Genomic DNA, 26,911 nt, shown 5'->3' with positions numbered 1-26,911 from the left:
GCAGCTTTGCAGTGTTTTTAAAGCAAAGGAGAGAAGCAACAGGGAGCAGTTCAGCTAACACAGACTCACATATTCTGGGCTGAATTCTGCACATGCTTACACACATCAGCAACTCTGTTCCTGTAGGTGATCTATTTAATTCAGTAGTGTTATTTGCCTAAATTAAAATATTCACCGAATAAGTGTTTTAAGGATCGTGCCTTGAAAGACATAATACTAATGCAATTATACATATATGTTAGTTTCCATAGGCCTCGAAATTACTTATGCACTGGTTAAGGACACAATCCTGCTCTTTCTAGATTTATGGAAAAGCAGTCTTTTCCTCAATACCAGTAGGAACAAAGCCTAAGTGCTGAATCTGAGGTGTGTTATTAAAACAATATTTTTCTTGTTACCTTTAAAATTTTAAAGAATTTAAATATTTTCATTAAGAATTAATGAAAATTTGTTTAGCCCACTTCAGCTCACCTTTTTTTAAACTAAGTTGTAGCTAAACAATCTTAACCGTAAGTGGTTGCTTAGCAATCAGCAAAGAACGAGACAGAAATATAGTAAGTAAAGAAACTGACTGACATGTTCTGTTTGAATCATGGCATTCATTAAAACCAGCAGAATAACACCAACAGAAGTTTGAAACAAAATTCTATTAATAAAAGAATACATATAACTGTCTTAAGGAACAAATTATGCATTTAAAAGCTACAAATTGGGATTCACATGTCTGCTCTCTATAAAAAATCCTTTAGCTATTATTAAAAAAACATTAAAATCCTTCAAATTTTGATGAAGCCATTATTTACCTTTTGTTTTTAATTCAATTGTCAAGTGTGCTTCCAATGATTTTAAAAACAGTATATATCTACAAAGCAAGCAAGAGTTTATAGCTTTGAAGACTTGAAATTGATTTTTAATGCACCAGCTTTCAAACACTACAAAGGCTGCTCTCTGCTGATAAAGACAGTAAACAAGAAATTGTCCTTTAAATGTTCCCTTTAATGTTTTTCTTTAATTAAAAATCAATCAAAAAACATTGCAACATTAAAAATTTTAAAATTAAGACATTAAAAAATGTTTAAGGTTTTTGACATACGACGCATTCAAACTAGAATGAAAACTTATGTTACTTTTATTTACTTGTGTCAGACTTTCTTTGCACTGTAAACATTGTTAATCAAGAAATGAAAACATATAAAAGTAGTTTATCACTGAACACAGCTATTTTTATTGAGTAGAAATGTTAAAAATATGATGAAATAAAACTAGACATTATAAAAGTACTGAAGGAAAACGCTTTTTTAATACCTTTAGGTTATTTTAATATATTCCTTTCCTCTAATCAGACCAAAGCCTATTTATGTAGATTAGTTACATCTAGAGTCTCATTTATCCAACCTGTATTTATCCTTTGATCACAAAGCTTGTTAACTTAAATGGTCTTTTATTGTTATGATTCGTTTTCCCATAATTATGCAGTTTAACTGCCTGATTTTTTTTGAATAAATATATGCAAACGCGCCGATCATATTCAGCAGTGTTATGCTGGATGCTCAATGAACTGTAAGAGCCATTTCAATACAATAAAACTGCCTGGAAGTGTTCCAGGGCAAGGACTGCAAATACCAGTAATCATAGTGTCACTAGAACTAGTACAGGCAAATACAAGCGTGTCACACATATATCAATAGATGGTCTGAAACACTGCCTGAAACTAATTTCGCATGTCTGTCACTGCAAGAACTTACAATGCATCGATCAGAGGTCCCACCCACACAGCTGAAACTGTGCATTTGTATCTTGTAACAAGGCTTTTCCTTTCCCCTTTAGAGTCCTCCTTTGGCATGCCATGGAGACTGCAGCACGCAACCACCCAGCAGGTAACAGGATACGATTAGAAACTTTTCTATTACAGGTAAAAGTATTTTATGAACCAGAGGAACTCTGATCTGATACATACATCACAAAGTCGGTAGAAAGGTCCATGGCTAAAATAAAATACTCTTCACTTGAAAGATTTTACTTGCCTAGATCGCTTATAGCATACTAAATTGAAAATAGATCAGCATGGGACTGATTGTCTTGAGGGCTGAAAGATGAGATATACTCTCACTGCACGGAAGTGAGATGCAAATTGATCTTTATGCTATCCTGTACAAGTAACACTAATAACTGGCTGAAACTATGCAGTAATATATTTATATGTAGAGGGACTCCTCAATTTTGAGGACACATCACCAAAAAAGGAGCTATCTTCTCATCTCAAGCAAGTGAGAGATGAATTGATTTTATGCTATCTTTTCTCTATAGGTAACAACACTACCTAGTGGAAGCCATTCAGTAGAAGAAAGAGATGCTTCTTGTGTGACCTTAATAAGTAGGAATTGTATCAGCAGCCTTTGGGATTTAGCTAGAAAATATATGACTGCTCAAGGAAGTTATTTAAAGCACTGCCCAATATCCTAATTAACAGGGACATTCATAAGAATTTTCTTGTTTTGAATGTAGAACTTAATACTGAGTATTTTATCTAAAATGCTTAATAATTTATCTGGTTTTTTCTTTCTCATAGGATTTACAGTAATTAATCTAAAATATTCTTCTGTTAAAAAAAAAAAGTCTACAGCATACTAAAAAACAAAGGTTGCACTAAAAGGACTATGACAAATATATTACTAGGGCTTAGAACACACCCTGGCTAAGATTTATGGCAGGCTGTACACTACCCCATTTCATCTCATCATATCAGCAACAGCAGCAACAACTAGTTAATCTCCCTGTTGCCCCCTTAAAAACATAACAAATGAAACACTTAAACTCAAGGAACTTTTCCCCAAAATAATTTTGCCACTCTCTTTCTTTTTCCTTTTTTTTTTTCTGTTTAGGTAAGAGCCTGCAGTCCCCTGAGAGTTTCACTTGTTTCCTATATTTTTGAACCCTTTAGCATTAATTTCACCATTTCTCTTCTTACAGCTGAAGTAGAGATACAATTGAAAGTATAAAGCTCTCAGGCTATCATCTGCTCCAAAATTCGTCCCAACTGCTCTACTTTGACCTTTTGACATGAAAGGATTGCTTCTATACTTTTAAAGATAAAAACAGAGCTGTGTTTCTGCTCCAGTCAACAAATCATTGTTTAAGTTCTTTTCACAGAAAATTCTTACCTGTTGGAAAATACTAATACTAGTGTCAAAATGTCTTTTCTTTTTATGTGCCAGCACTCCTCAGTCTTGAAGAGGTATCTCAAGACCTCTGCCATGCATCCTATATGTTTTCTTCAGAAAGAAAACAACCACCCATATACATACGCTTTTTATATGTAGAATGAGTATCTTGCATAGCGAAACCTAAAACTAATTTGAAAAGGCATTTTAACTTTCGTAGAAACAATGAAAGAGAAATTAAGCAGGATCTTTAAAAACATATGTGTAAGTATTACCCAGCATGTTAATGTTTCCTGGGGAGGAAGGTAGTGAAAACGAAGAAAAAATGCTGCAGAAGAAAGAAAAAAAAATTTTTTTTCATTTGAAAACAAAATCCCAACTGGTTTACAGTCAAACGTTGTGGGTCATGAAGAAATTATTTTTTTAGTGACATTTTTGCCTCATTAGTGAAGCCAGCTTGTATCTATACTTTCTTAATACCAAGTGATATTTGCAAATATTTTACATGTACCTAATGATAATTTTCCATGTAACAATATTTGCTGAACTTCAAGAATAATGCTGTATTTTGCACACTTTCAAAAACATGAAAATGTGAAAGTATGTATTCAGCAATACGTTCAAAGGAGTTCTTGATTTCCTCTTTCAGCTGCACACCTGATTATGTTACAGTTCACATCATAGTTACAAAATCTTCTAAATTCCAGGCTCCTTAAACGTTTGTAAAGAAGTTGTAAGAAAACATCACAAAAGGCTGAAATCTGAAAATAAAAGGCCCAATCATACTATTCTTAGCTGCACTCTGTAAGGCTCTTAGTCACAATTTACTCTTGAACCACTGAAATCATTGATGAAGTCAAAATTATGCTATTGACTGAAATATGAGTAAGAACAGGCCTTTTCATCAGTGTGGGCAAGGATAACAGAAACCAAATCTATTGTTAAAAGATAACTCTTCAAAGGATCAGTCATCAAAATTGCACTGGTAATCACAAATTTGTGTGGATTTTCCCATTTAGGATTAGGCAGTGACAGTGAGCACCAAGATGAGGAAAGCTCAGACAACTTTAAGAGCCATTGAGAGCTGTGATGCAGTAAATCCTGCATGACTTGCTTCATGTTTTTTATTTTAACTGCACTAACTTTCTTCAACTCTTATACTTCATAAAACAGCAAGTTCTCCAGAAACATTATTATTCTTAATTTATTGGTTAACGAGAACTTATGTTCTGTCAATATCATTTTTTTTCTCATAATAACAATATTCTACTTCAGACTCTTAAACTGTGTTTTTCTCTATTATGTTTATTGTTCTATATTATAGCATTTCATCTTGGAAAGTTCTTTAGATTTCATATATTTCCTATACATCAGGAACGATCCTTTTGAAATAATATTGCTATAAACAATACCAGCAAGGAGCTTACGATCAAGACCTGAGCAGATGTAACACAAAATAGGAGCCCAATTCTGCTTTCTCTGCCTATTGCAGCAGCCAGGGCGGATGCCACAGTGAGCAGTATGTTGCCAGATCTGGTCTGAAAATATATGTACTTTGTGTCACAGTACTATGCAGTGTATCTTGACAAAAATGAAATAATGCTTCACAAAAATATAGAAAAGATCCTGTCCTGAAATTCTTACACAGCCAACTCCAGTATTGACTTCATTGAATAAGCAAAACTAAAGCTACAGAATGGCGTAACAAAAAATCATACTAACTGCAGACTGTATTACAATGCAAACATTCACAGGAGTTATTTTGCAAGGCGTCTAACCTTGTAAAACACTGTAAAAACTACCATAATGCATTTTAGCCAGGTAGTTCTGACATTTCATCTGATGACTATTTAGTGTCCTTAAATACAGCCCTAGAATATGCAGCTGCAAAATTTTGGGAATTATAGAGTACAAACCTGCAAACTTGCAAATGTGTAGAACTGCCCCAGTATCCTCTTGGTGCAAAATGTTAACTTCTACTAGCTCTAGTGAGAGAGAATAATATTCCTCATTTGCAGCCGAAGATACAGAAATAAAAAATTAATACCTCAGTTTTCAGATAGGAATTTAAACCACTGAGAACAAATGCAACTTCTATTAGGAAAGCTGCTTCTCCTTATACTGCAGCAGCTGCAGACTTCTTTTCGCAATCTTGAAATTTCTGTGCTGAAGTTTCTCAAAGTAAAGCATAGAATAGCATATCTAAAGACAGAGCAGCACTAATATAGCTCATGTTTTTTATTTCCCCTGAAGACTGTCTTCTTAGGTACTACTAGACACCTGGCGAAGAAGCTGCACTGGGACTTGACAGTAATCTGTTGACACACCATAAACATCAGGTGCCTGAAGTACTAAGAATGATTGTACTTTATCTTAAAATGCTACAGGACTGCCTAGTACAGCAGCAACAGTGATTCCCAGCTTGAGAGCTACTTGCAACATAGTCATTCTTTATTAGCTGCTGTTCAGCAAAAGCTGTGACCACCGTTTTCTTTATTCACTCCCATCCCATTCCTGATATATTTACAAACCTCTCCAAATTGCACCAAAAGTGTAATAATAAATAATCTCTAGGATGATCAACACTCCTTGCATATGTAGATAATTTTCTACACTACTGTTACATCACTTCGAGGAACCTATTTCTAGAACCTATTTATTTAAAGAAACTATTTGTTTCCCTTTATCCATCCATTCTTTTATCTATTGGAAACCTGCAAGAAGAAACTGCAACTTGTTCACCCAGGGAAAGGCGAACTGATTAACTCAGAACTTTTTGGTAGGAGAGAGATGAACATACATGTGTATGTCTCTACATGATATTTCTTTCTCTGTCTGCTCTTCAAAATAAAGCAAAATCCTGTTTCTCTTAGTCAGGTGAGTAGGTCAGCTTGATTTACTCACCAAAATGAGATGAACAGAATTTGCCCAGTAGTATTTAAGGTCTAGAGTAGACAGAAATCTTCTTTCACCCACATATAGTTTCCATTTTCTCCTGCTTTCCTCTTTTTTCTCCCCAATAAAAATGAATAGTTTGAAGCTTAAGTGATTCAAAGGTCACATGGAATTTTGAATCTGGCGATGAGAGTTGTATAGCACTGGACTATATTTATATATCTTTAACTGACTTGTGTTTGAAAGCATTGTTTCTAAAGTATGTTTAGAATATGATTGCTGAAGTTAAAAGCAATGAAACGCGCTAAAGTTTAGCTGTTCTGACTTTCCAGTGTGTTACTAAACACTGCTCTTCATCCACATCAACCTCATCTGCACATCAAATCACAAATGGTCTATTTTCAGATGCCCTAAGCTCTTGCAAGTCTCTTGTGCCAATAAAAGCTGGAGGTATACTGCATCCTTGGCTATCCATCCAAAATTTTATACATATGTATATGTATACATGTTTAAATTATTTCATTTTTATGGTACTGAAGAAGTTCATTGATTCATGTAAGTAACATATGCAACCATGGCACATAGGTGGATGCTACAAAGTAGTGAGTAAACACACAATTTGTTAAACTGTGTGACTAATGTATAACAGAAGTCATTTAAAGAGAGGTAAGATTACACTGCTCTTCCACATATCAGGCAGTATTTTCTTCAACTGCTGGTCATTTTGGGTCAATCTGACACCCATAGTCACTAAGTAACACTTTACTCCACAGGTGTTCATTGATATAAATTGGGCTATCTGTAGAATAAAATACTATTCAGGACAAATAAGGGAATCGTAAAGCGTATTGACTTGACTAGCTCTTACTGCAAAGCAGAAAAAGTGTTATGCACTCCTAATAAGAGAAAATTTGGATCTTTCCAAGAAAGAAATTATTTATTTGATTTTAAATATTTATAGACTCGATTGGATGTACTAAGTAATAATATAATATTTAGTATGTGTATATATATCCATGGATATATAAATATATACACACACACACACACACATATATATATATATAAATATAAAGTTTTAATAACAGGCTCCTGCTAGAGAATTATGTCATTAAACACTTGCTAAGAAAATCAGAGTGAGGAAAAGCAGTTCCATTGTATGAATTATATAGTGTGAGATTATCGTGGCTCTGTAATATATCTGGAAAAACTAAAGTGAATATTCACTAGAGAACACTTACACAATCATTTACCTTTCCCTTACTGAGGTAACGAAGAAAACCGCTTTTCTGAATTGACTAATGAAAGGAGATTATAAAGTAGCTGTTTGGATTCTGTATCTTTTTTCCACTGGCTATACCTTTGATTCCTAACTGTGCAATTTACTTTTCCAGACACAGGTTTCCCGGAGTGATTAAGGGTATAGTAGATCCAGAGAGAGCGCTGATCCTTTACTATTTCTTCCTAAGTTTGCAGTTTGAATTTTACATGAGGCAGAAGTACAGGACCAGACACAAAGTAGTATCTACATTCTAAATGCAAATTTTATATAAAATTTACTCCAGGGATGTGGAGATGGAGAATACAAAATGTATTTTAGTAGAGCAAAATTATAGTGAAGAGGATCAGATTTTCTCATCTAGCTACTTTAAGTCTGTGCCTTTCCTAACTAGAAATCAACTACTCTGTTTCATATTGTGTATTTGTTTTGTCAATATACCTACAAAATATAGTATCAATAAGTATGTTTGAACAGGTTGTTCACTAGGGAAAAATTCATGTTTCCTAATCTACTGTCTGGACCATCTAAACATCTAAAACACTCTGTGTAGATGTTCAGGGACAGTAAAAACAATATTAGATATACCAGTATGTGCTATGAGGAGTTACGGTTAACATTTCCCACAGTTGTCATAATAAAAACTGTTATAGAAACCACAACACACCTTTTTAAGGGAGGAAATTCCTCTTTTAGCTTTATATAGATCTCAGGAAAAAAAAAATCATGATTGATATTATACAGTGAACACTGTAAAAAAAGGAATCATATTTTCCATAGGGATTTTACACTACAATTGAATCTTTACTACTCAGTAGCATCAATACATTAATTAATTGCTTTATATAGACATTACATGGTTGTAGGAAAGTATAATTTTCTGTCTTTTAGTAACTATTACACTTGTCAGTAAGAAAAAAAATGTGTTCTTTTTTTTTAGCATTCTGACAACTCCATTTTACAGTAAAAAAGTTGACATTACTTAAACAAGTGTCATTGAAAGTTATTTGTTTCTTAAAGCATGAATTATAAATCAAATTATCTCCGGTTGTGCCCTAACCTAAACTCTTTCCTGAAGTGTCACTTTTTGTTAAAATCAATTTCAGATTTTAAGTATTGCTCCACTCACCTAATTGATGGCAACACAAATTCATGATAGGCATAAAACGAAATTGTTTCTGTGACACAACTCAATAGTGGGTTGAGGATTAGTTCACAGTGACCTTGTACAGACAACCTTTTTTTCTTTTTTTTTTTTTTTCTTTTTTTTTTTTTCCCCCCAGTTATAAATATTCAACTTACAGGCCGTCAGTTACTGGAATTTTGGTTACTTAACCTGCCAATTACCGATGGCCACTTCTATTTAGTTTAAAACATTAGATGCAGCTGGCAACTAGAACATTCGGTGTTCACAGACCACAGGGTATGATCACTCAAAGGTATTATGAATTTTCTTTTGGTACATCAAGTGTCTACAGTGCAACTTCTTTCCCACTAGCTGCATACACAAAATGAGTCTGTGTCACTTCTGATACACTCAGCTCATTCCCCTATGACTCAGAACAGCATATTAGGAGAACCACAGGATAAAACAGATATGACATTTCAAATATATTTAATAGTCATTATCCAGAGCCTGCTTTCAATCCAAACGTTAAAAATCACTTTGGAACATACCTGTAGTATTTGAACATTAAGCTGCATTAATCATGAAGTAATACTTTAAATTAAATCAACTGGAGCCAAATTCTGCCCTCAGCTTCATTCTGCGAGTTCACTGCTCTGGAATACATCTTCTGAGTTTGGACTTTAAACTACCTGCTAAAAATGAAGTCTTCTTTGATTAGCACCCTATATCCAATGGTCCAAATTCTGCCATTTCTCACATTCACAAAAGTCAGTAAAGGACAGTGTGGATATAACTGGCAGCAGAATGCAGCCCAGCTGTAATTTCTAAATGAGTTTTGATGGAAGAAAGAGCATGTAAGTCTTTCACTATAAAGCAATCACCAATATTGACTCAGGCTACTGGAAATCTGACTAGTTGTTTTGCTATTTTATGAGAGGATGTGAGTTTTGTTAACATTTGGGGGTAGGAGGGAATCACCACATACATTTTCTTTCTATTTGACTAAGCAAAATTTTCAGCATTGAAGGTTTAGTTGTTTATGGGGAGAGGAGGAGGCAATGGGGCCCCAATGATACTGTTCTGCGTCAAAAAAAATAAATATTTATGTATATATATTCTAAAGAAGGAAATTAAAAAAATTAAAAACATACATCTTGGAAAGATAGCTCATATTTACATACAGGATTGGAGGGCTATAATACACTGTTGCAATAGATGTCCTCAGTGTGTAGAGTTTCTCCCACGTCCTGTTACTTACTGCAGATGATATGACTGCTTCAGAAATGCCCACCCCCTTCTCGACCCCACTTTGCTTCTCCACCAAAGCAAAGTGAAACCTGTGGAAGCACCCACCTCTGTCTGATGATCTTCTGGGAAAATACCCCAGCGTGCCCCAAACGTACTAAACGCCTGTCTGCACTCTCACATGCACCTCTTTTGCACTGCCGTAACTCTGTTTGTTTCAGTGGGCATTTACTTTAGAATCACACAGGAAACACCAGTGTGACAGCAGCACCAGACCCACCAGGTGTAGTCTGGTTCCACTTTCATGAAGTCCACCTCTCTTTAGTGACTTGTGTTGGTCCCTTCAGTGGTGCCTTACAGCAGATTTCACTGCAGACAAAAGGTGAAGTTAAACCAGCGTCTAAAGTGAGGTCCAGGGTATTCTAAAAGTCTCCTACCTGAATTATGGACATCCGGCTCGGGGGAGCCTCGCTGGCGTTAGTCCCTTGCCCTGTGAAGCTGGTGTGGCAGCCCACATGTCCCTGGGGTACAGTCAGGTTGTTGGAGGCGGGCTTCAAGTACATCACCTCAGACCTGGGAGAGCTGAGGGGCAGGCGGGTCTGGTAGTCAAAGTACATGGGTGAGGTGGCCAGGGATGGGCTGCTCACCACGTTCATGACATTGAGGGGGCCCCGGCTGTCCTCACCCTCACTGGGCACCAGCATAATGTCATTCTTGCTGATCTTCTTCTTCTTGCCCTTGCCCCCTCCACTGCCACTGCCTCCTCCTCCCCCGCCACTTCCTCCCCCTCCTCCCAGCTGAGGGTGGCTATACTCGGCAATGCGACAATTATAGGTGCGGATCTCCTTGTTCTCTCGCTTGCACTTCACGGCAATAGTGATCATGGCAGCCAGCAAGATGATGGAGACAGTGCTCAGCGTCACGATCAGGGGCAGCGACAAGTCCCAGTGTGGTCGCCGATGCTGCTCGCCATTCATCTGTGGCTCGCCAGCCTCGGGCAGGGGCCCCGCCAAGGCCCTGACAATGAGCTTGGCCACTGCAGAGAGGCTGGGCTTGCCATGGTCACTGACTTTTACCACCAGTTCAGCCACAGGGCTGAGCTCCTCCCAGTAGGGGTGCAAGGTGCGTATCTCACCACTAGTGGGGTCCATCTCAAAGAGGTGCTCCTCATTGCCTTCCACAATCTCATATGTGAGGCGCCCGCTCTCCCCAAAGTCACTGTCCAGGGCACGGACGGTGCCCACAGGGTAGCCTACCCCAGCATTGCGTGGCACCTGCAGCTCAGCGGTGTCGTTGATGAGGGCAGGGAGGACGATGAGGGGTGCATTGTCGTTGACATCAAGCACAGTGACGCGCACCGTGGCATTGCTTTCGCGGTGGGGTGAACCCGAGTCTTTGGCCAGCACACGAAACTCAAAGTGCTTTGTCTGCTCATAGTTGAAGCTCCTCAGGGCATAGATAGCACCATTGGTGGGGTTGACGGAGACATAGGTGTAGATGGAGACGTCGCCCACATGCCCAGGCAGAATGGAGTAAGAGACTGTCCCATTTTGGCCCAGGTCGGGGTCCTGGGCCAAGACAGAGCCCAGGTACTCTCCAGGGATGTTGTTCTCAGGCACCTGTAACACATAGAGGTTCTTGCTGAAGCGGGGTGGATTGTCATTCTCATCGAGGATCCGGACAGAAAATGACTTGGTGGAGTTGAGTGGGGGGTTGCCTTCATCACGTGCCACTATGGTCACATTGTACTCATCCTGTGCCTCACGGTCCAGGGGCCGGTCAGTGACCACAGTGTAGAAATTGTCATAGTTCTCCTCCAGGGTGAAAGGGATGGCTCCAGGCCCGCCACCACCACCCAGCACCCGGCACTGGAGCTGCCCGTTCTTGCCCGAGTCACGGTCGGTGACCCGCACCAGGGCAATGACAGTGCCCGGTGGGGCAGCCTCACTCAGTGCTCCCTGGCGAACGGAGACAAAGCCAATGGTAGGCGCATTGTCATTGCGGTCAATGAGGCGGACGGTGACCTTGCAGTGAGCAGGAACGGGATTGGGCCCCAGGTCCCGAGCCTGGACATCGATCTCAATGAGGCCACTTTCCTCATAGTCCAGGTTGCCCTTGACACGGATGAGGCCACTCTGCGGGTCAATGCTAAACAGGTCGCGGACGCGCTCGGGTGCGTAGCCACTGAAGGAGTAGAGCACCTCTCCATTGGTACCCTCGTCGGCATCGGTGGCATTAAGGTCGATGACGGCAGTGCCCAGTGGTGCGTTCTCTGGCAGCTCTACCACATAGGAGGCTGCCTCAAAGACGGGGCTGTTGTCATTGGAGTCAATGAGGCGCACGTTGATCTGCACTGTGCCCGAGCGGGGTGGGTCACCGCCGTCCAGTGCCGTTAGCACCAGGGTATGGTGACTCTGCTCCTCACGGTCTAATGGCTTCTGGATGACCAGCTCTGGAAACTTTGTGCCATCACCACGGGACTTCACATCAAGCGAGAAGAGGCCGTAGTCATCACGGGTGAGCAGGTAGGTGCGCAGCCCATTGTCCCCAGCATCCGGGTCGTGGGCGCTGGTGAGGGGAAAGCGTGTGCCCGGCGCAGCATTTTCTGAGATGTCCATGTCCACTTGGTCAGAGGGGAACGCCGGTGCGTTGTCGTTCAAGTCCTGGATCTCCACCTTGATCATGCAGATCTCCTGGTCGTTGGCAAACACCTCGAGGGACAGCTGGCACTTGGCACTGCGCCGGCACAGCGCCTCGCGGTCGATGCGCTGCTTGGTGTAGAGCAGCCCGCTCTCCCCGTCCACGTCCAGGAGGTGTGGGGCCGAGTTCTCCAGCACCCGGAATGTGGACTTGGGGCCGCGGCCACCGCCAGGAGCACCTCGCTCCACAGGCAGCATCCCGCCTCCTGCCGCGCCCGTCGCCAGCCGCGCATCGCGGCCAATGTTCCCGATGACCGTGCCTGCTCCCTGCTCCTCCGGCACCGAGTAATTCAGGTTCTTCAGCGACAGGGCGGGAGCCCAGCAGAGGAAGAAGCAACAAATGGAAAGGTACATCCCCGAGCAGGGGTGGGGGTGGCAGCAGCTGCAGCGGCGAGCAGGGTTTGTCCCCGTCTTCTCTGCCTCCTGCGCTGGGTTTGTTCTTTCTCCTCCTCCGTCGGCTCTCTCTCTTTTTTTCTCTTTTTTTTTTCCTTCTCTCTCCCCACCCCTATGTTTCAAGTTTCTGAACCTGTTGCTCTAAAACATCTGCAGAGACACAGGATGAGAGGCAGCAAATGGACCATGTAGCTCAGAGGGAGGGAGCAATCGGGGGGCTGGAAGCAGGGGGAGCAGCTTCGGCAGCGTTTCAGCAAGCGCTTGCCGTGCTTGCAGTCCCCTCGCAGTTACTTCGGCTGTCCAACTTCGGCAGTGGGAGGATTTCAAAAATCAGAAAATTTGCAAAAGATCTTCTCCTCTGGGCAGGCGAAGCGTTCCCGATCCTTGAATCCCCGCAGATGTACAAAGGATAATAAAAATAATAACAATAATAAAAAATCGTGGCAGTGGTTGTTTTTCTAAAAACGATCAAAAAGATTTTTTTTAAATATGTGTATCTATATATACATAGGAAAAGGGGGTGGCCACAGGTCTGTAGGGAGGGGTAGAAAAGGTTATTTGCTACTCATCGCTTGTGATGCGATTGATGGAGTGGAGTGGAGGGGTGGGAGAGAGACAGAAGGGGAAAAAAAGTCTCAGCTTGTTGTTGAAGCCCTCTTCGTGTGCAGTGAGAGGCAGTGAAATGTCTGATTGCACCGCGGGGTTGTTGGTTTTCAGGGAGTGTTTTGCTGCATTTAGAGATCTAATCTTGCATTGCTTGCGGCGGAGAGCTGCATCTCGCTGCCATCGGTATTTCCCCCCTCTCTGTCTCGTACACCCTCACTCTTTCCTTCCCGAATCAGAAGAAGAGGGAATAAGGATTGCAGGGCAGGAGGAGAAAACAAAACACACAAAACCCCCCCACCAAAAACTAGTGTCAGGATTTGTAGTTTCCTTTCTCTCCCTGTACTACCAGCCTCCCACTTGTCCTTTTGTAGGGAAAAAATTTAAGAAACCCACAAGCTGACCGTCATCATTAGCAGTAAATATATATTTTGAGAGAAATCACAGGCTGTGCTCAATCAGATGCATACTTGGGTTTCTTTAAGACAGGCCAGTAGCCGCCGCCACCACCACATCCTTTCTCTCTGTGTATCTATGCGTGTGTGCGTATGCGTGTCTGAGGAGCTGCACTTTTCTCGATGCAGTTTAATTCCAGTTTGCTTTTCTCTCCAGCCGAGAGGAAATCAACAGGCAACCCATGGCTGGACGCATAGATTAAAAAGAGAGAGAGCAAGGAGGGGGGGGGGGGGGGGGGGTAGAGAGAAAGAAAGAAAAGCCACCACACACACACTCTCTCTCTCTCTCTCTTGGTCTCGCTAAAAGGGAAACAGTCTCTGTATTCACAGGGCTGCACTGTCAAGTGCCTCTCTTTTCTTTCTATTCAGCATCTCCTTCCAATGACACTGCCGCCTAGTCCTCTTCATTTAGGGGAGGAGAGAAAAAGAGGAAAAACAATCCTGACGATGAATAAAGTGGGAGATCTCTTAATCGACTGATTCGCTTATATTAAAACCTATGCAGTTCTGCGATTGGTGTGATGCATTTTTTGCAGTCCTTTCAAGCTTTAACAGTCTCTCTGGGCATCTTGGTACAGGGGAAAAGAGCAGTGGCAATGCCAGATGCGTTCCCCCCTCTCTGATATACCTTTCCCAGCGATACGGTGTATAGGTAAATATTGGGGAAGGGTAACTAAATTTTATTTCAGGTTCTTTTAACAACCAGAAATAAGTGAATGGCACATCCAGAAATGCAGGTGTTTCAATCTGCTGGGTGAGTCAGATCCAGCGAAACAAATCACATTCACTATCGCCTCATGTTCCTCCCTTCACAGACATTAGTTGCAGCTTCTTCCTAACGCTTCTCTGACTCACTCTATAGACAGGGAAAAAAAAAAAAAAAATCAGATTTATATTTTGGGGGGGGGGGGGGGGGGAGGGGAAAAAAAAAAAAAAAGAGAGAGAATGGGGGGGGGGGGGGTGTCGGATCCAGCTACACTTTTACTATACCTCTTTCTCCGGGAGACTGAGGATCAGGAAAACAAGGCTGTTATCCACTCACTGGCACAGAGGCGCGTCTGTCTCTTGCTTTGCTGAGTGTTTTTAACCACCTTTCCTCAGTGTTATGTGTGAAATAAATCAGAGATCTTTCATATTAAAAGAAAAAAAAAAAACAAACAACAAAAACATAGGTTCCCAATACATAGCTCACAGATCTAGTTCCGAGTCTCAGTTCTGCACTGTTTTTTTCTCCTTTATTTGAGTCCGGACCCAAAGTACACAGTTAATTCTGCAACCTGTGGTAGAGAGGCTTTCAAAAGAAAAAGAAGAAAAAACAAATATTCTTCTCTGCCTCATTGATGGGTGGCCCCTTTCAAACAGACGGTCGCCAGTCTTAGCCAGACAGCACGCGAAAGGAACGCCGATTCCCGATAAACCAGATCCATTTCACCAGCCGCCCGCAGGTAAGTGGAGAATTCAGCGAAAATTCAACAGTTGGAGCCGCTCTCTGCCTCTCTCTCACTCTCTCTCTCTCCCCCCCCTCCTCCTCCTCCTCCTCTCCGCCTCGCCTCCCTCACTGCAGCACTCGCGGGGCCGCCGCGCCGCGCCGCGCTCGCCCAGCGCCGCTCGCCGACTGCCTCTATTCACCTCACGCCGCGGCTTAAACATTGATACGGATTCCCCGCCAGCCAATCGGCGGCGGCGGCGGCGACAGGCCCCGACGCCCACCCGCCAATGGAAAGAGGCGGGCGGGCGGGGGGGCGGAGCCGCGGCGGGCGCTGGGTGTCATTGATTAGATCGGTTCGGTGGGAGACGCGCAAGGTGCGAAGGGGTCGGGCGGGCGAGCGAGCTGCCGTGACTCGTTGCCGCGCACCGCACCGCAGCGCCGCGCCCCCGGCCCCCCGGCTGCTGCCGGCTTCGCGTTATTTATTTACGTATATCTCCCCCTCCCCCTTATTTATCTATTTTTAGGACATATTAACAAGTCTTCCGTGATGACGGGTGGGAAAGGAAGGGGGACGCGACACCCCCGCGCTCCACCAAAGCACTGCGAGGGCGAGGACCTGACTCCGCGGCGCGGTCCCTGAGTCCGCCGGGGGCCCGGCGCACCCCCTCGCCGCCCCGGGGATGCATGGGGTGGGGACCTCCCCCGCCACCGCCGCCCCGGCCTTGCGGGAGCCGCCCCGAGCGGGTCTCGCCGTCCCCGAGGGGCAGATCCTCAGCGCGGGAGCGTCCCCCCTGCCCGCGGGGCCGCGGCGCGGGGGAGCGGGGGCCGGGCGCGGCGGCGGCCCCGCGGTGCGGGGCTCGGGGCCGCGGCAGCGCCCTCGCCTCCCCTCCCCGCCCCGCCCGGCGCGGCGCGGCGCCCGCCTCCGCCCCCGCCGCGGCGGGAGGTTCTCGGCCGGGGGCGGCGGGCGCCGGGGGCGGGGGGAGGACTGAGGCTGGAAAGGTGAGTGCTCGGATTGCCGGAGCGCCGGTCTCGACCCGTGCGTACCGAAATGAAGCTGCCATTTGTGAGCTGCGAGTGACGAGCGTGTAAGTAGCATGAATCATTTAGGGGGAAAAGGAAAAAAGAAAAAAAAAAAAAAAAGGAAAATCGGCTCTGGAGCAATTATAAGACGCTTCTGACAATTATTCTAGGAGCGGCTCTTAAAAGATTCAGTTAAGGAAGCTGCTCTTTCGCCTTGCTCAGTAGGATAACCTTCAGTCCTTTCTGAGTTATTATGTCCATAAAAGTCATTTAACTTGGAGAAAGTCTTACAAATTTATAAATTCAAATAAGTGTTCTTTCTAGACCCACCTTCCCGTCCTGAAGACCTCTTTGTAGCTTTGCAAGGGATTAGTTTGCCATGCAGAACGAGTCTGCTAGTAACCATTCTAAAACTAATGCTGTGTTAAAATGCAGTATTTAAATAAACTATACATACCTTAGTGGCAGCGTAAAATCACTACTCTAAGATGTGCCAACTTTCTGTGTGAGAGTGGCAGACAAAATAAAGGATATGTTTACAAAATGGGCTTTGCTTTCTGAATGAGGGCTTCAGATTGGCTGATGAAACTCGGCGTATTCGGCTAAGTCACTTACTTGGAGAAGTCCCCTATAAAAGCAGCACAATTTTAAAAATGGAACAAACACCAGAGTAAGCCCCTGAGCTATCAGGAGATCTCGTTTCACTGTAACTTGAGTCCTGTGCTTTCCTTTCCTTATGCCGTAGCCTACGCCAAACATGAAGGATGTCCAGAGATTTTCTATGCAAGTTCTGCTAATTGGGGAAAAATAAGGGTCATTGCAATTATGTAATGGCTCCCTCTAGCGTGCTAGAGATACTGCTGCATTTGGGGTATAAACTCTGTATGTGTGCCTAAGTGTGTACACATATGCTAGCTAACTCTAGTTTCCTCTCTGAGGGGGCAGGAGAGCACCAGCAGAATAAAACAATAATTTCACTATTACAGTGGCATAAACTATTATATTTATGACAATGTTTCTTATGGTTCATTTATGTTAAAAAAAGCCACAAAACCCAAGATGAATTTGACTTTTTTTTGGAGGAGGCTAGTGTCTCCACCACTTTTTTTTCTCCAGCCTCGTGAATGCCTTTCTTTTTTTATATGACTCAGCATTACACAATAAATACTCTGACTCCACAATGAAGTCAATACACTTGAGGGCACTCTGCAGTTTGTAAAACAGGTACTTGGGACTCTGAATTAAGGGGAAAACTATATAACCCTTTATGCAAGTAACTGGAGCCGTTGCTTGTAAAATCTGCCTTTTTTTTATCAAACATCTTGCAGCTTATAACATCCCATTGATACCAACGACATGCCTGGAATACTTAGAGGAAAAATAAAGTCTGAATCACTAGCACTAGATCCTCAAACCTATGACTGACTACCAGGTGATTATCATAAATGGAACGCTTATCCCCTGCCCTACAAGTCACTGTGGTTTTTAGTGTTAACTTCAACAGAGCTACTTTTTAATACCCGTTTTCAGGTATGGCTGATTATTAGCAATTTCTAATGATTTATTGGAAATCATATCATCTTGACATCTTTAAAAATTGTGGCTCTTAAACCCAATAGAGACTTAGGTGCCTAACTGGAAAAAGCCAGATAAAAAATTATGCCTGCATATGAATATATGCCTCTGCCAGGCTGATGTTTGTTACATCAGACAGTTTATAACAACAAAATGGCATTTATTGATTTTAATCCACCTGTGCAAGTAATGAATATTTTATTTCTTCGATGATTTTACCGTATATCTAAAATGCTTTTTCTGTCAAATTTGTAGCACACACTGCATATTTGATAGCTTAGACTGCCATCATAATTTTCTATACATTCATCAGGAAATTGCTGTATTTTTCACATAGAAAAGTCAGAAATAAAATGTATGAAGGTAACGCCAATGAGTGCCAATAATACCTATATGCTGTGTCATGTCACTGTGTATTGAATATATACTGTATATTTATTGGGAAAAAAGTAAAACAAAATAAAAACAAAATTAAAAAATGCTTATTAACAGCTTGGTGAGAAAGCTGTACTGTGGAGAGGCTAATGCATAGTCAAAATGCAAATCCTTAATAATAGGAATACACATATAGATGGCTTACAATATCTGACAGAACAAGGAAACACATTAAATACACTGCATAGGACAAGCTCAACAAAGGAGCAATGTCCAGTATAACAGCCCTAACAATAACCCATAATATGGAGGGGTTAAATTATGCTTTGGAAAACTACTTTTTGATACTTGAAATGTTTGTTTATTGGAAGCTATAGTCTGACATCAACTAAAACAACAGATAGTAACAGGACATATCTCAAAACCAACTTTTTAAAAAATGCTGATTAATCATGAACATAGTACAACAATAGTCACACTTTTTTTAGGAAATTTTCATAACAAAATCTAGTAGTTTATTATTCTGTCTTCAGCAAAGACAGGTAAACCTTTCTACTTTCAAAAAAAGGAAATAAATAAGAAATATCCTCAATCAGAAGTGTTGAAATGAAAATCTTTAGTCTCAGAGTGGAGGGTACTTAAGCATAGCACAAAAGTCTCAGAACAAATATCCCTAAACAAATAAAAGAAAATAGGAAGGCAAGGAAAAGATCAATATAGTTAAATGTCAAGGTTCAATATTTAAGTTATCTGAGCCTAAAATGTATCATTGGGAAAGCCCAAATCCAATCATCTTGAAAACAATAGAAAGAAGTAAAATTAGAAAGGCCAAGGAGGGAATTTGAGGAACAAAGAATCCATATATAAGAGAATTAATTACCTGCTAAAAACCAAACATATGCTTTATCAATATGAGGAAGCCATGACAGAACTGGCGGGCCTGTTAGTTGGCCAGCTATAACAGAAAAAGTATTGCAGAGAAATTAAATTTCTGTACTCTAGTACTCATAGCAAATGAAGACATTTCCTCAGGTCAACTTGTTTTTTAGTAAAAAAGATGAGATATGGGTGTGTACTGAGGTGTCAACAGAGAGATTCTTAAAGAGCAAAAAGCATCTAACTAAATGGTAGTCATCAAGCGTTCTTACAGAATCTGAAAATGAAGTAAATGAACTGTTAAAAATATGCAGTCATTAACATCAGTTACTATGTGTGAGGATTAAAAGGTACAAAATCTGTTTCATTTAAAAGGACTAAAAGGGTGATCGAGGAATTATGGTGTGGCAAGCTTTACTTTTAGTACTAGGAAAATTAGTTAAAATGACAATTAAAAATAGAAATTATATGTTATCTAGAGAAATGTAAGTGAAGTACTGTCCAGAAACTCAATGAAATCAATAGAAACCTTTCCACTGATTTGATTCATCCCATAATAGCGAAGTAGTATAACTTACATAGATTAAAAGGACATTTCTTCTGTTTATTAGTATTGTTTCAAAGTAGCAACAGAACAATAGATAAAATTACTTTTGTTGCTTTGTATGTAAGCAGTTTTATGTCAATTTAAATGTGAGTCCACACCAGCAAGACATGTAGAAGAGAGGATAGTTGCTGAGAAAGGGAACAAGAAATGACCGGTAGGTAAAGGCAAGAGAAAGTAAATGACTGCAAATGATGTTAGTGGACTAATGGAGGGGCGGGAACAAAGAAGAGGGAGAAACAGGAAGAGGGTGCTGAAGTGAAGCATAGGGCTATGTAAAAAGAGTCCAGGGAACAGGAATTAGCAAGTAGGACATAAGCCTGAGATTGTCACTGAAACAGTTGATACCTACATCATCTATCTAGCTGGGAAATATTACATTTACAGTTGTACCTTTGTCATTTTGGAAATAAACAAACACAAAAGATTCATTAGGCTTACAAAAAGGGTGACTTGTTAGGCTACAGGTAAGTGGCTTATGACTTGGATTCTCATGCCTCTTTTCAGGCATGTTATCTAATGACTGTTTAGCACAGAATATAGAAACATTTTCTTCTTTATTACAGTGAAAACAGGACACACTTTGAGATCAAACACAGTGTGTTTCAAACAGACTAAGTAGAAGTTTTCTTAATGATTTAAAAAAAGAAAGCAATTTATTTAAGAGCAATCGAACTAATGAAAACCAGTTTCCTACAAGTGTGTCTTCTAATTTTCCCACTGCCACTACTACCAGCTTCCTCCTGTGTCTTCAGTGACAGTTACCCTGCAGATGTGAGTGGCTGGCTGAGAGGGACGTGCTGCTGAGCCAGGCAGCAGCTGCCTGGAAAGGTACAATGGCTACTTTTCCTTCTCTCAGTTAGGGTATCAATTTATCTCCCATACATACCCAGCAACTGGAATGAAATTTAAATTATGATCACCTTTGAAATGTCTGTCCCACTGGCAAATTTGATTGAAATTGGCCAGTAGGTCACAAGTTGCTGGGCAGAATGGCAGAGATACAGAGAGACACTCAGGTAATGGTCAAGTGGGCTGTTTGTTTACTTACATAGCCTCCTTTAAATAAAACTAGAACATTAAAAATTAGAACATTTTAGCCATTTTATTATAATATGATGCTAATCCTGGGGGTATGATATGGCACAGTAATATCATCATATGATATCATTTGGCATGTTGTCATAATACATGCACTGATATTACCAGTGAGTTAGGAATATACTGTGTAAATATAGGCATTAGATTGTGTAACACAGAATAGAAAATATTCACATTTTCAAATAAAGGATATGCTCTGAAGCTTTTAGAAACTTTTCTGAAGTAAATATTTTATGGATTTTTCTTAAACCTGGCAACTTTTGTTTTCATGGTAAATTGTATTAAAACCTATAGACTTCAGCAATATGTTTTGTTTCACTGAATAATGAAGTACTTTACTGATGAAAATCTGTTTTGTGAATTATTTGTGACAAGTTTGTTAGAGATTAGAGCACATGCAACCTTTATTATTATAATGGTTTAAATATTTGTTTAGAAATTTATAAATGTCATTAAAATTCATTAAATATTTGTTTTAGTAGATGGTGGTTAGTTTGTCTGCAGTTATTGTAAGCTAATGTCTCCTACATCCTTTAAAGATTATATGGCAGGACAGGACATCTGTCTTCTTGTTTCCCTCTGGCTGAGGCCGCACTCTGGAAAGGGGGGAGTTTGTGCCTTCCCTGAGATTGCACAAGTGAAGAAACTTATGGAAGTGCAGGATAAAAAAGGAGAAGGAGAAAAAAAAAAAAGACAAGACTGAGCAGAAACTCCAGAAAGTGCTGAGAAAAGCAGGGAACATTCAAGTATCAGAGGGGAAGAAAAGAAAATATTCTCTTGGGCTTGGTGAGGGCACAGTGAGTAATTCTCTGCAAACCTGTGGAGCTGCTGGACTGAGACCGTACATGGATGAACGGACCTGCTGTGTCACGACAGTGCAAACCACAGGATAATCATCTACACCCTTACTATTCTGTCTCACTTTGGATGTTTTATGAAGCTTTGTTTTGTACTGAAATCTGATCTTTGGGGTTTAAAACTTTTCTGGGAATGCTGGTAGTGCTTGCTTCAAGGAAAAGGTAGAAGCAAATCCAGTTCAAAGATCTGGCTAAGTGACATACCTTGTGCAGATGGAAGTACTGGTAAAGTACCAATAGAGGACAAAGTTGGAGAAGCTGAAATTAAAGTAACATTTCAAGAAGACCATATCTGATGATATGAAAGGTCAGGAGAGTCAAAGAAAATGGGAATGCAGTCTGGACCCTGATGAAAGTCTTGACAAATGTATTTCATGAGAGCAGTCTAAGGGCAAAAGCATGTGCTGCATGGAACTATAAGAAAGATGCTCTAACAAGTAGACTTTAAGGTTGTGCTTAGTGAGGTTAGGTATGGAACAAATCTTTTTCTTTCTCTTCATTAAAAAAACAACAAAAGAAAAAGGCTAAACAAACAAGATTACTGACCCAACAGAGTCTGAGAAAGCTGCTGGATATTTCTCATGTTTCTTATTCAGGAATGTCCCTAATAATATTAAGATGTTATATTAATAATATTAATAATAATAATAATGAATAATAATAATTTAGAATTCACTGAAATCTCAATATAGTGTGTCCTAGACCTCCTTTAAGAAGAAAATAACTGCACCTTCTAAGTTACAATATTATTGAGAGCAGGCTGATACTATTGTTGAGTCAAGTTGAATCTCTGGCTAACACAGCAGAGTGAATAAGTTTTTTAACTGGAACATCGCAGGCTTCCCACATTTCACACCTTCAAGCTGCAGGAGGTTTGAGTCACTTATTCAAAACATTTTCCTAAATTTTAAGCGTCAGGGTATTGCTTCTTATGGAATGGTAGGTTTTTATTGTTCACTCTCTTCTAATATTTCAGTATTACAATTGCTTCAGAACTAACGTTTACTGGCAGTAGCCAAAGAATTGTGGTAGAGTTCAAGGCATCACTTTTTCCTCTCAAAGCACTACTTAGAGGTTGAAGGCCATAACATCAGTCAGACACATCACCAATTTGCTTGTGAAGGCAAGACCAATGTGTTTGTGGAAATTCCGAGCTGGTGCTGCCACCTCCAAATAGGGGCAGGAAGCAGAGGACTGAGAAAGACCAAAATAATTTAGATGTAAAACACTACATATTCCCGAGTCACATAAATTCATCTCTGCCAGTATTCATACAGTTACTCCTCAAGTGGGATGAAGGTATCATGGTCTTTGAACTTCTGGTTTCCAAGTGCAGTGGTTAGTTTCCTGAAGAGAATAAGCCTGAACTGTAAGTGCAAAGTAATCTGTGTGTATAAATTTGCAGGAGGTAAAGTTCCTACTGGAAACAAAACCAAAAATATAAAAAAAAAGGAATTAAGCCAGCTTTCTGATTGTCAGTTATTTCCATATTTTTGTCATTTTAGTTTTTCTAAGTTAGCATTTTGCACCCACCAACAAAATTGCAAACTCTCCCTAGGGTTTATGAAATTTCTTATATGTTGCATACTAAAGATTCTACAACCTAAATTTGCCTGTTATGCAACCCTTTTGTTTCCAAAGTATTCCCTTATTCAGTTATGCAGTTAGTAGCTTTACTTTAAACATGACTGATTGCAACACTGTAAACAATTCTATTGCTAAATCTCACAGTGAAATAGAATCCCATTTACTCTCTCCTAGCTGCAATTTCATAAGATTAGAAAAAAAGAAAAAAAAAAAAAACACAAAACAAAAAAACAGGTAATGAAACTGTCTTTACTCTCCACCCCAAAAGTCCAGGGACACAACTAGGAATAAATAATGATAATAAAAAAATCTGTTGAGTCAAATGTCACATTTGTATGGTTGCTTTTAAAAGGCAGCAACATCTTTAGACTTTCTGTAGGTGAAAACCTTTCTTCGCTAGTTTACACATCTATTTGAAACCAACCATTCCGTTTTGTTCCTGCTAACCTTTTTCATTTGTATACTCTTGTGTGAGCTCCAACATAAACAAGACTCGTAAACAGCAGACTATAGATAAGCTTTCAAAATGTTATGTGGCATTTTACCCACATATCTGTCAAGTAAAAGGTTAGAATCTTCACTTTTTAAAGAAAAACATACCAATTAGCAGGAAGGCAAGGCTGTCTAGAGCATGAGGTTTTCAAAGTTTGACACGTCTGTAGATGCAACACAACCCATTTATTTGTATGAAGCTCCCTTTCATTTTCTGATGGTGAGTGAGGATCTGGGGAGGGCCTGAGTTCCAAAGAATTTGCAAGTGTTCACAGGACTTACAAGATGAGGCTCTTTGCCTGGTGTGTCCAGTATAGCTACAGCTGGATAACGGGATAGCAGATGATTGCTTCGCCTTGTTTACCTACAAAATTGAGGCCTCAATACTTGCTTCAGTGGCATAATCATCAAACAGGGTTGTCAAATGCTCTTATCCCCAGTGTGCAGGAAAATAAGGGAGACTTGAGGCCTTGCTTCCTGGCATGGGGTAGTGGGACTGCAGGTCACAGCAGAAGCTGGAGAGTGATGACAGCAGCCTATGTGGGGCCACTGGTCCTGGTCCTGATGCGGCATTGGCAGCCGGCGCTCAGGGACATGCAGGGCTTTGGCTTCATCCCCTCAGCACATTGGCCATCTGAGATGAGCTGACCTGACAGTTGGCTGCCAGCACAGAGCAGCAGGAGTTTCTGCCCCCCTTAGAGCCAGGGGCAAGCAAGAGAGAAAATTATGTTTCTAGAAGTCATAATTCCCTTCTCCATTTGCTCCTGGGATGGTGCTGCTATGCATCCCCTTTTCTGCAGGCAAACTGTTGTCTTACAGTCTTGTCATAAGAGATTAGTCAGAATCCAGTGCTATAAAAAACCCAGAACCAAATGGAATAACCAAGGTGCAAAATTAATGTTTAAAAATTCCTATAACATGCTGCAAAAATACAAACAGATCCTAAAATTAAAACATGAAATACTGTATCCTTGAGACCACAAAAATTGATAGTGAATTTATCTGTCTTTATGAAAGACAACTTAAAGAGGCTCGATTTTGTAAAATTGCAAAGTTTCCATGTCCTGCAAATTAGGTTCTTTAAGGCATCTTATTGATGAGTACATAAAATAACTTATTACTATTTAAAAAAAACCCCACATATTGTTGAAATACTTATATCAAAATAGAAAGAGAAAGAAAGAAAATCAGGAAAAAAAAATAATGCAAATACAAATCCTAGTTTGTATTTCTACTGTTAGGTTTTATCTGTTAGATACCAAAATAGTTTTTAGTTTTATACAGGAAGGTGTATTCATGGCTGCTGCCCTGAGGAATTTATAGTGTCAATAAATTAACATAAATAAATTGCTACAATTTTCTGTTTTATTATAATATCTTAAATTGTTAGCAGACTTAATGGCTTTACATACATTTAGAGATAACATCTGAATTGCAAATAAATCACTACAAAATATATGTTGCAGACAGTTTTTATTTAATGTGCACCATCATTAAGTATTTGAATGGCTAACTTCTGCCATTCACCTGTTCCACTAAATGTGTCCACTGTAGTGTGTAAAAGGGAGTGTACCATATTAAGATGAGTAATATTTTAAATTAAGATTTGTTTTACACTACAGGTGTTTAATTTGGATCTAATGATTCAGTTATGTTACTAAAACAGGACAGTTATTTTTAATATATTTATTCAGATGTAAGGACTATATAATTGTTTTTTATCCTTTTTTTACTTCTGTATCTCTTAATAACTAGTTCCTGTTTAACATGTAGTAAGTCCTATTAAACCTAAATTAGATGCTTTTTGGAGGATTGCTATTTAAAGTTCTATTGAAGAAGTAAAATTTACTTCCTAATTAACTACTTAATTTACATGGCAAATTAAGGGCATGTAAACACCTCTGGGGCACTAGAAGATGCCATTTTGTTATGGTGAATGATGACCCGGCATCAGTTATATCCTTATTTCTGCGGTGACGAGGCCATACACCCTCATTGCATGGGAAACGCCAGCTGACAGGGTGCTGCAGTGCAACTCCTCCGTAACACTGGCTGCCACCTGACATGTCAGAGCATGAAGCCTGTCTCAGGGTGTATCAGTCAAGTTCAATATCTCACCCTTATCTGAATGTGCTTAATGATTCAGGGTATCGAAGAGATCGAATCCTTCATGAAGACTGGTTGACAATTTTGCTTTTTTGTTGCAGTAGAGCAGTCTGCCATAAATATAGTTTATCTGGAGAAGGACCTGACACCTTTGGTGGACAGACCCAGTAGAGTGGAATGAAATCCCACAAGAAACAATGACCATTTTACACCTCAGCAAGTTTCTGCTTTCGGTACAAGGCTTTTCTCTTTACTTAGCTTGCTTTAATGGAAATATATAAATTTATACGTAGGTAACTTTAAATTATTAAGACAAAACAGCTCACACTTTTCTCTTTGAAGCAAGGATAGCAGAACAAAATTAAAATAGATTGATTTGTACTGCTTGATACATTAATATTAGATATTCTTGTGCTACAGTGATGCATGTCTATCAAAAACCTGTTTATTGGAGAAAAGAAGACCACATATGACCAAAAGAAAGGTAAAATCATTGCTAACAGGCGGTGTCAGGGACCTAAGTTGTATGAAATATATTAGGTCACGAAAATGTCTGAATTTAGACATTATTGAGCTCTTATTACAAGACATAATCATATAGAAAACTGCTGAAGAAGTGCATTTTAAATTGCTTTGCTATTTTCTTCTCTAAGAGAAAGTGGCATTCCTGATCATTGTCTCTGCTCTTTAAAGGCTGTAGTCATGTTCGTATAGCATTCACTTCTTCAGCAGACATAAATTGACTTTACGGTATTATAGCTGTAATCCTGATTCTGCTCTCTTGCAGAACTTTACCAAGTAACTACTCGTTGAGTTTTCTTACTAAAGGCTCATCAAAGCACAGCCAGATTTCAGCCTTCACCTACATGATTATCTTGTTAGCATTTGGCCCGTGTGATGCAAAAATCAAAGAAGTCCCCAAGCAACTGGAGTTATAGAGAAACCCATTTAGTTAATAATGAACTCTGAATCACAACTTCTTTCAGGTTTTTTGTTTCTTTTTTAACCAATGAGTGAGGAGAATTCTAAA

The 26,911-nt window shown here is 40.3% G+C and overlaps 1 protein-coding gene across 1 annotated transcript in view; it reads right to left on the bottom strand.

The window, feature by feature from the left end:
• PCDH17 (protocadherin 17) overlaps window positions 1-12,762 on the bottom strand; it is a gene marked incomplete at both ends in the record, with an annotated part of 87,473 nt that extends 74,711 nt beyond the window's left edge. The window contains one exon of the mRNA XM_082337622.1: window positions 10,147-12,762. Coding sequence (XP_082193748.1) covers window positions 10,147-12,762 — 2,616 coding nt within the window. The remainder of the gene's footprint in view (window positions 1-10,146) is intronic.
• Window positions 12,763-26,911: the final 14,149 nt, after the last annotated feature.

Source organism: Platalea leucorodia (genome assembly GCF_965183815.1).
Source record: "Platalea leucorodia genome assembly, chromosome: 2".
Taxonomy (NCBI): Eukaryota; Metazoa; Chordata; class Aves; order Pelecaniformes; family Threskiornithidae; genus Platalea; species Platalea leucorodia.
The sequence above is the reverse complement of the archived record's forward strand: the minus strand, read 5'-3'. Positions and strand labels throughout refer to the sequence as shown.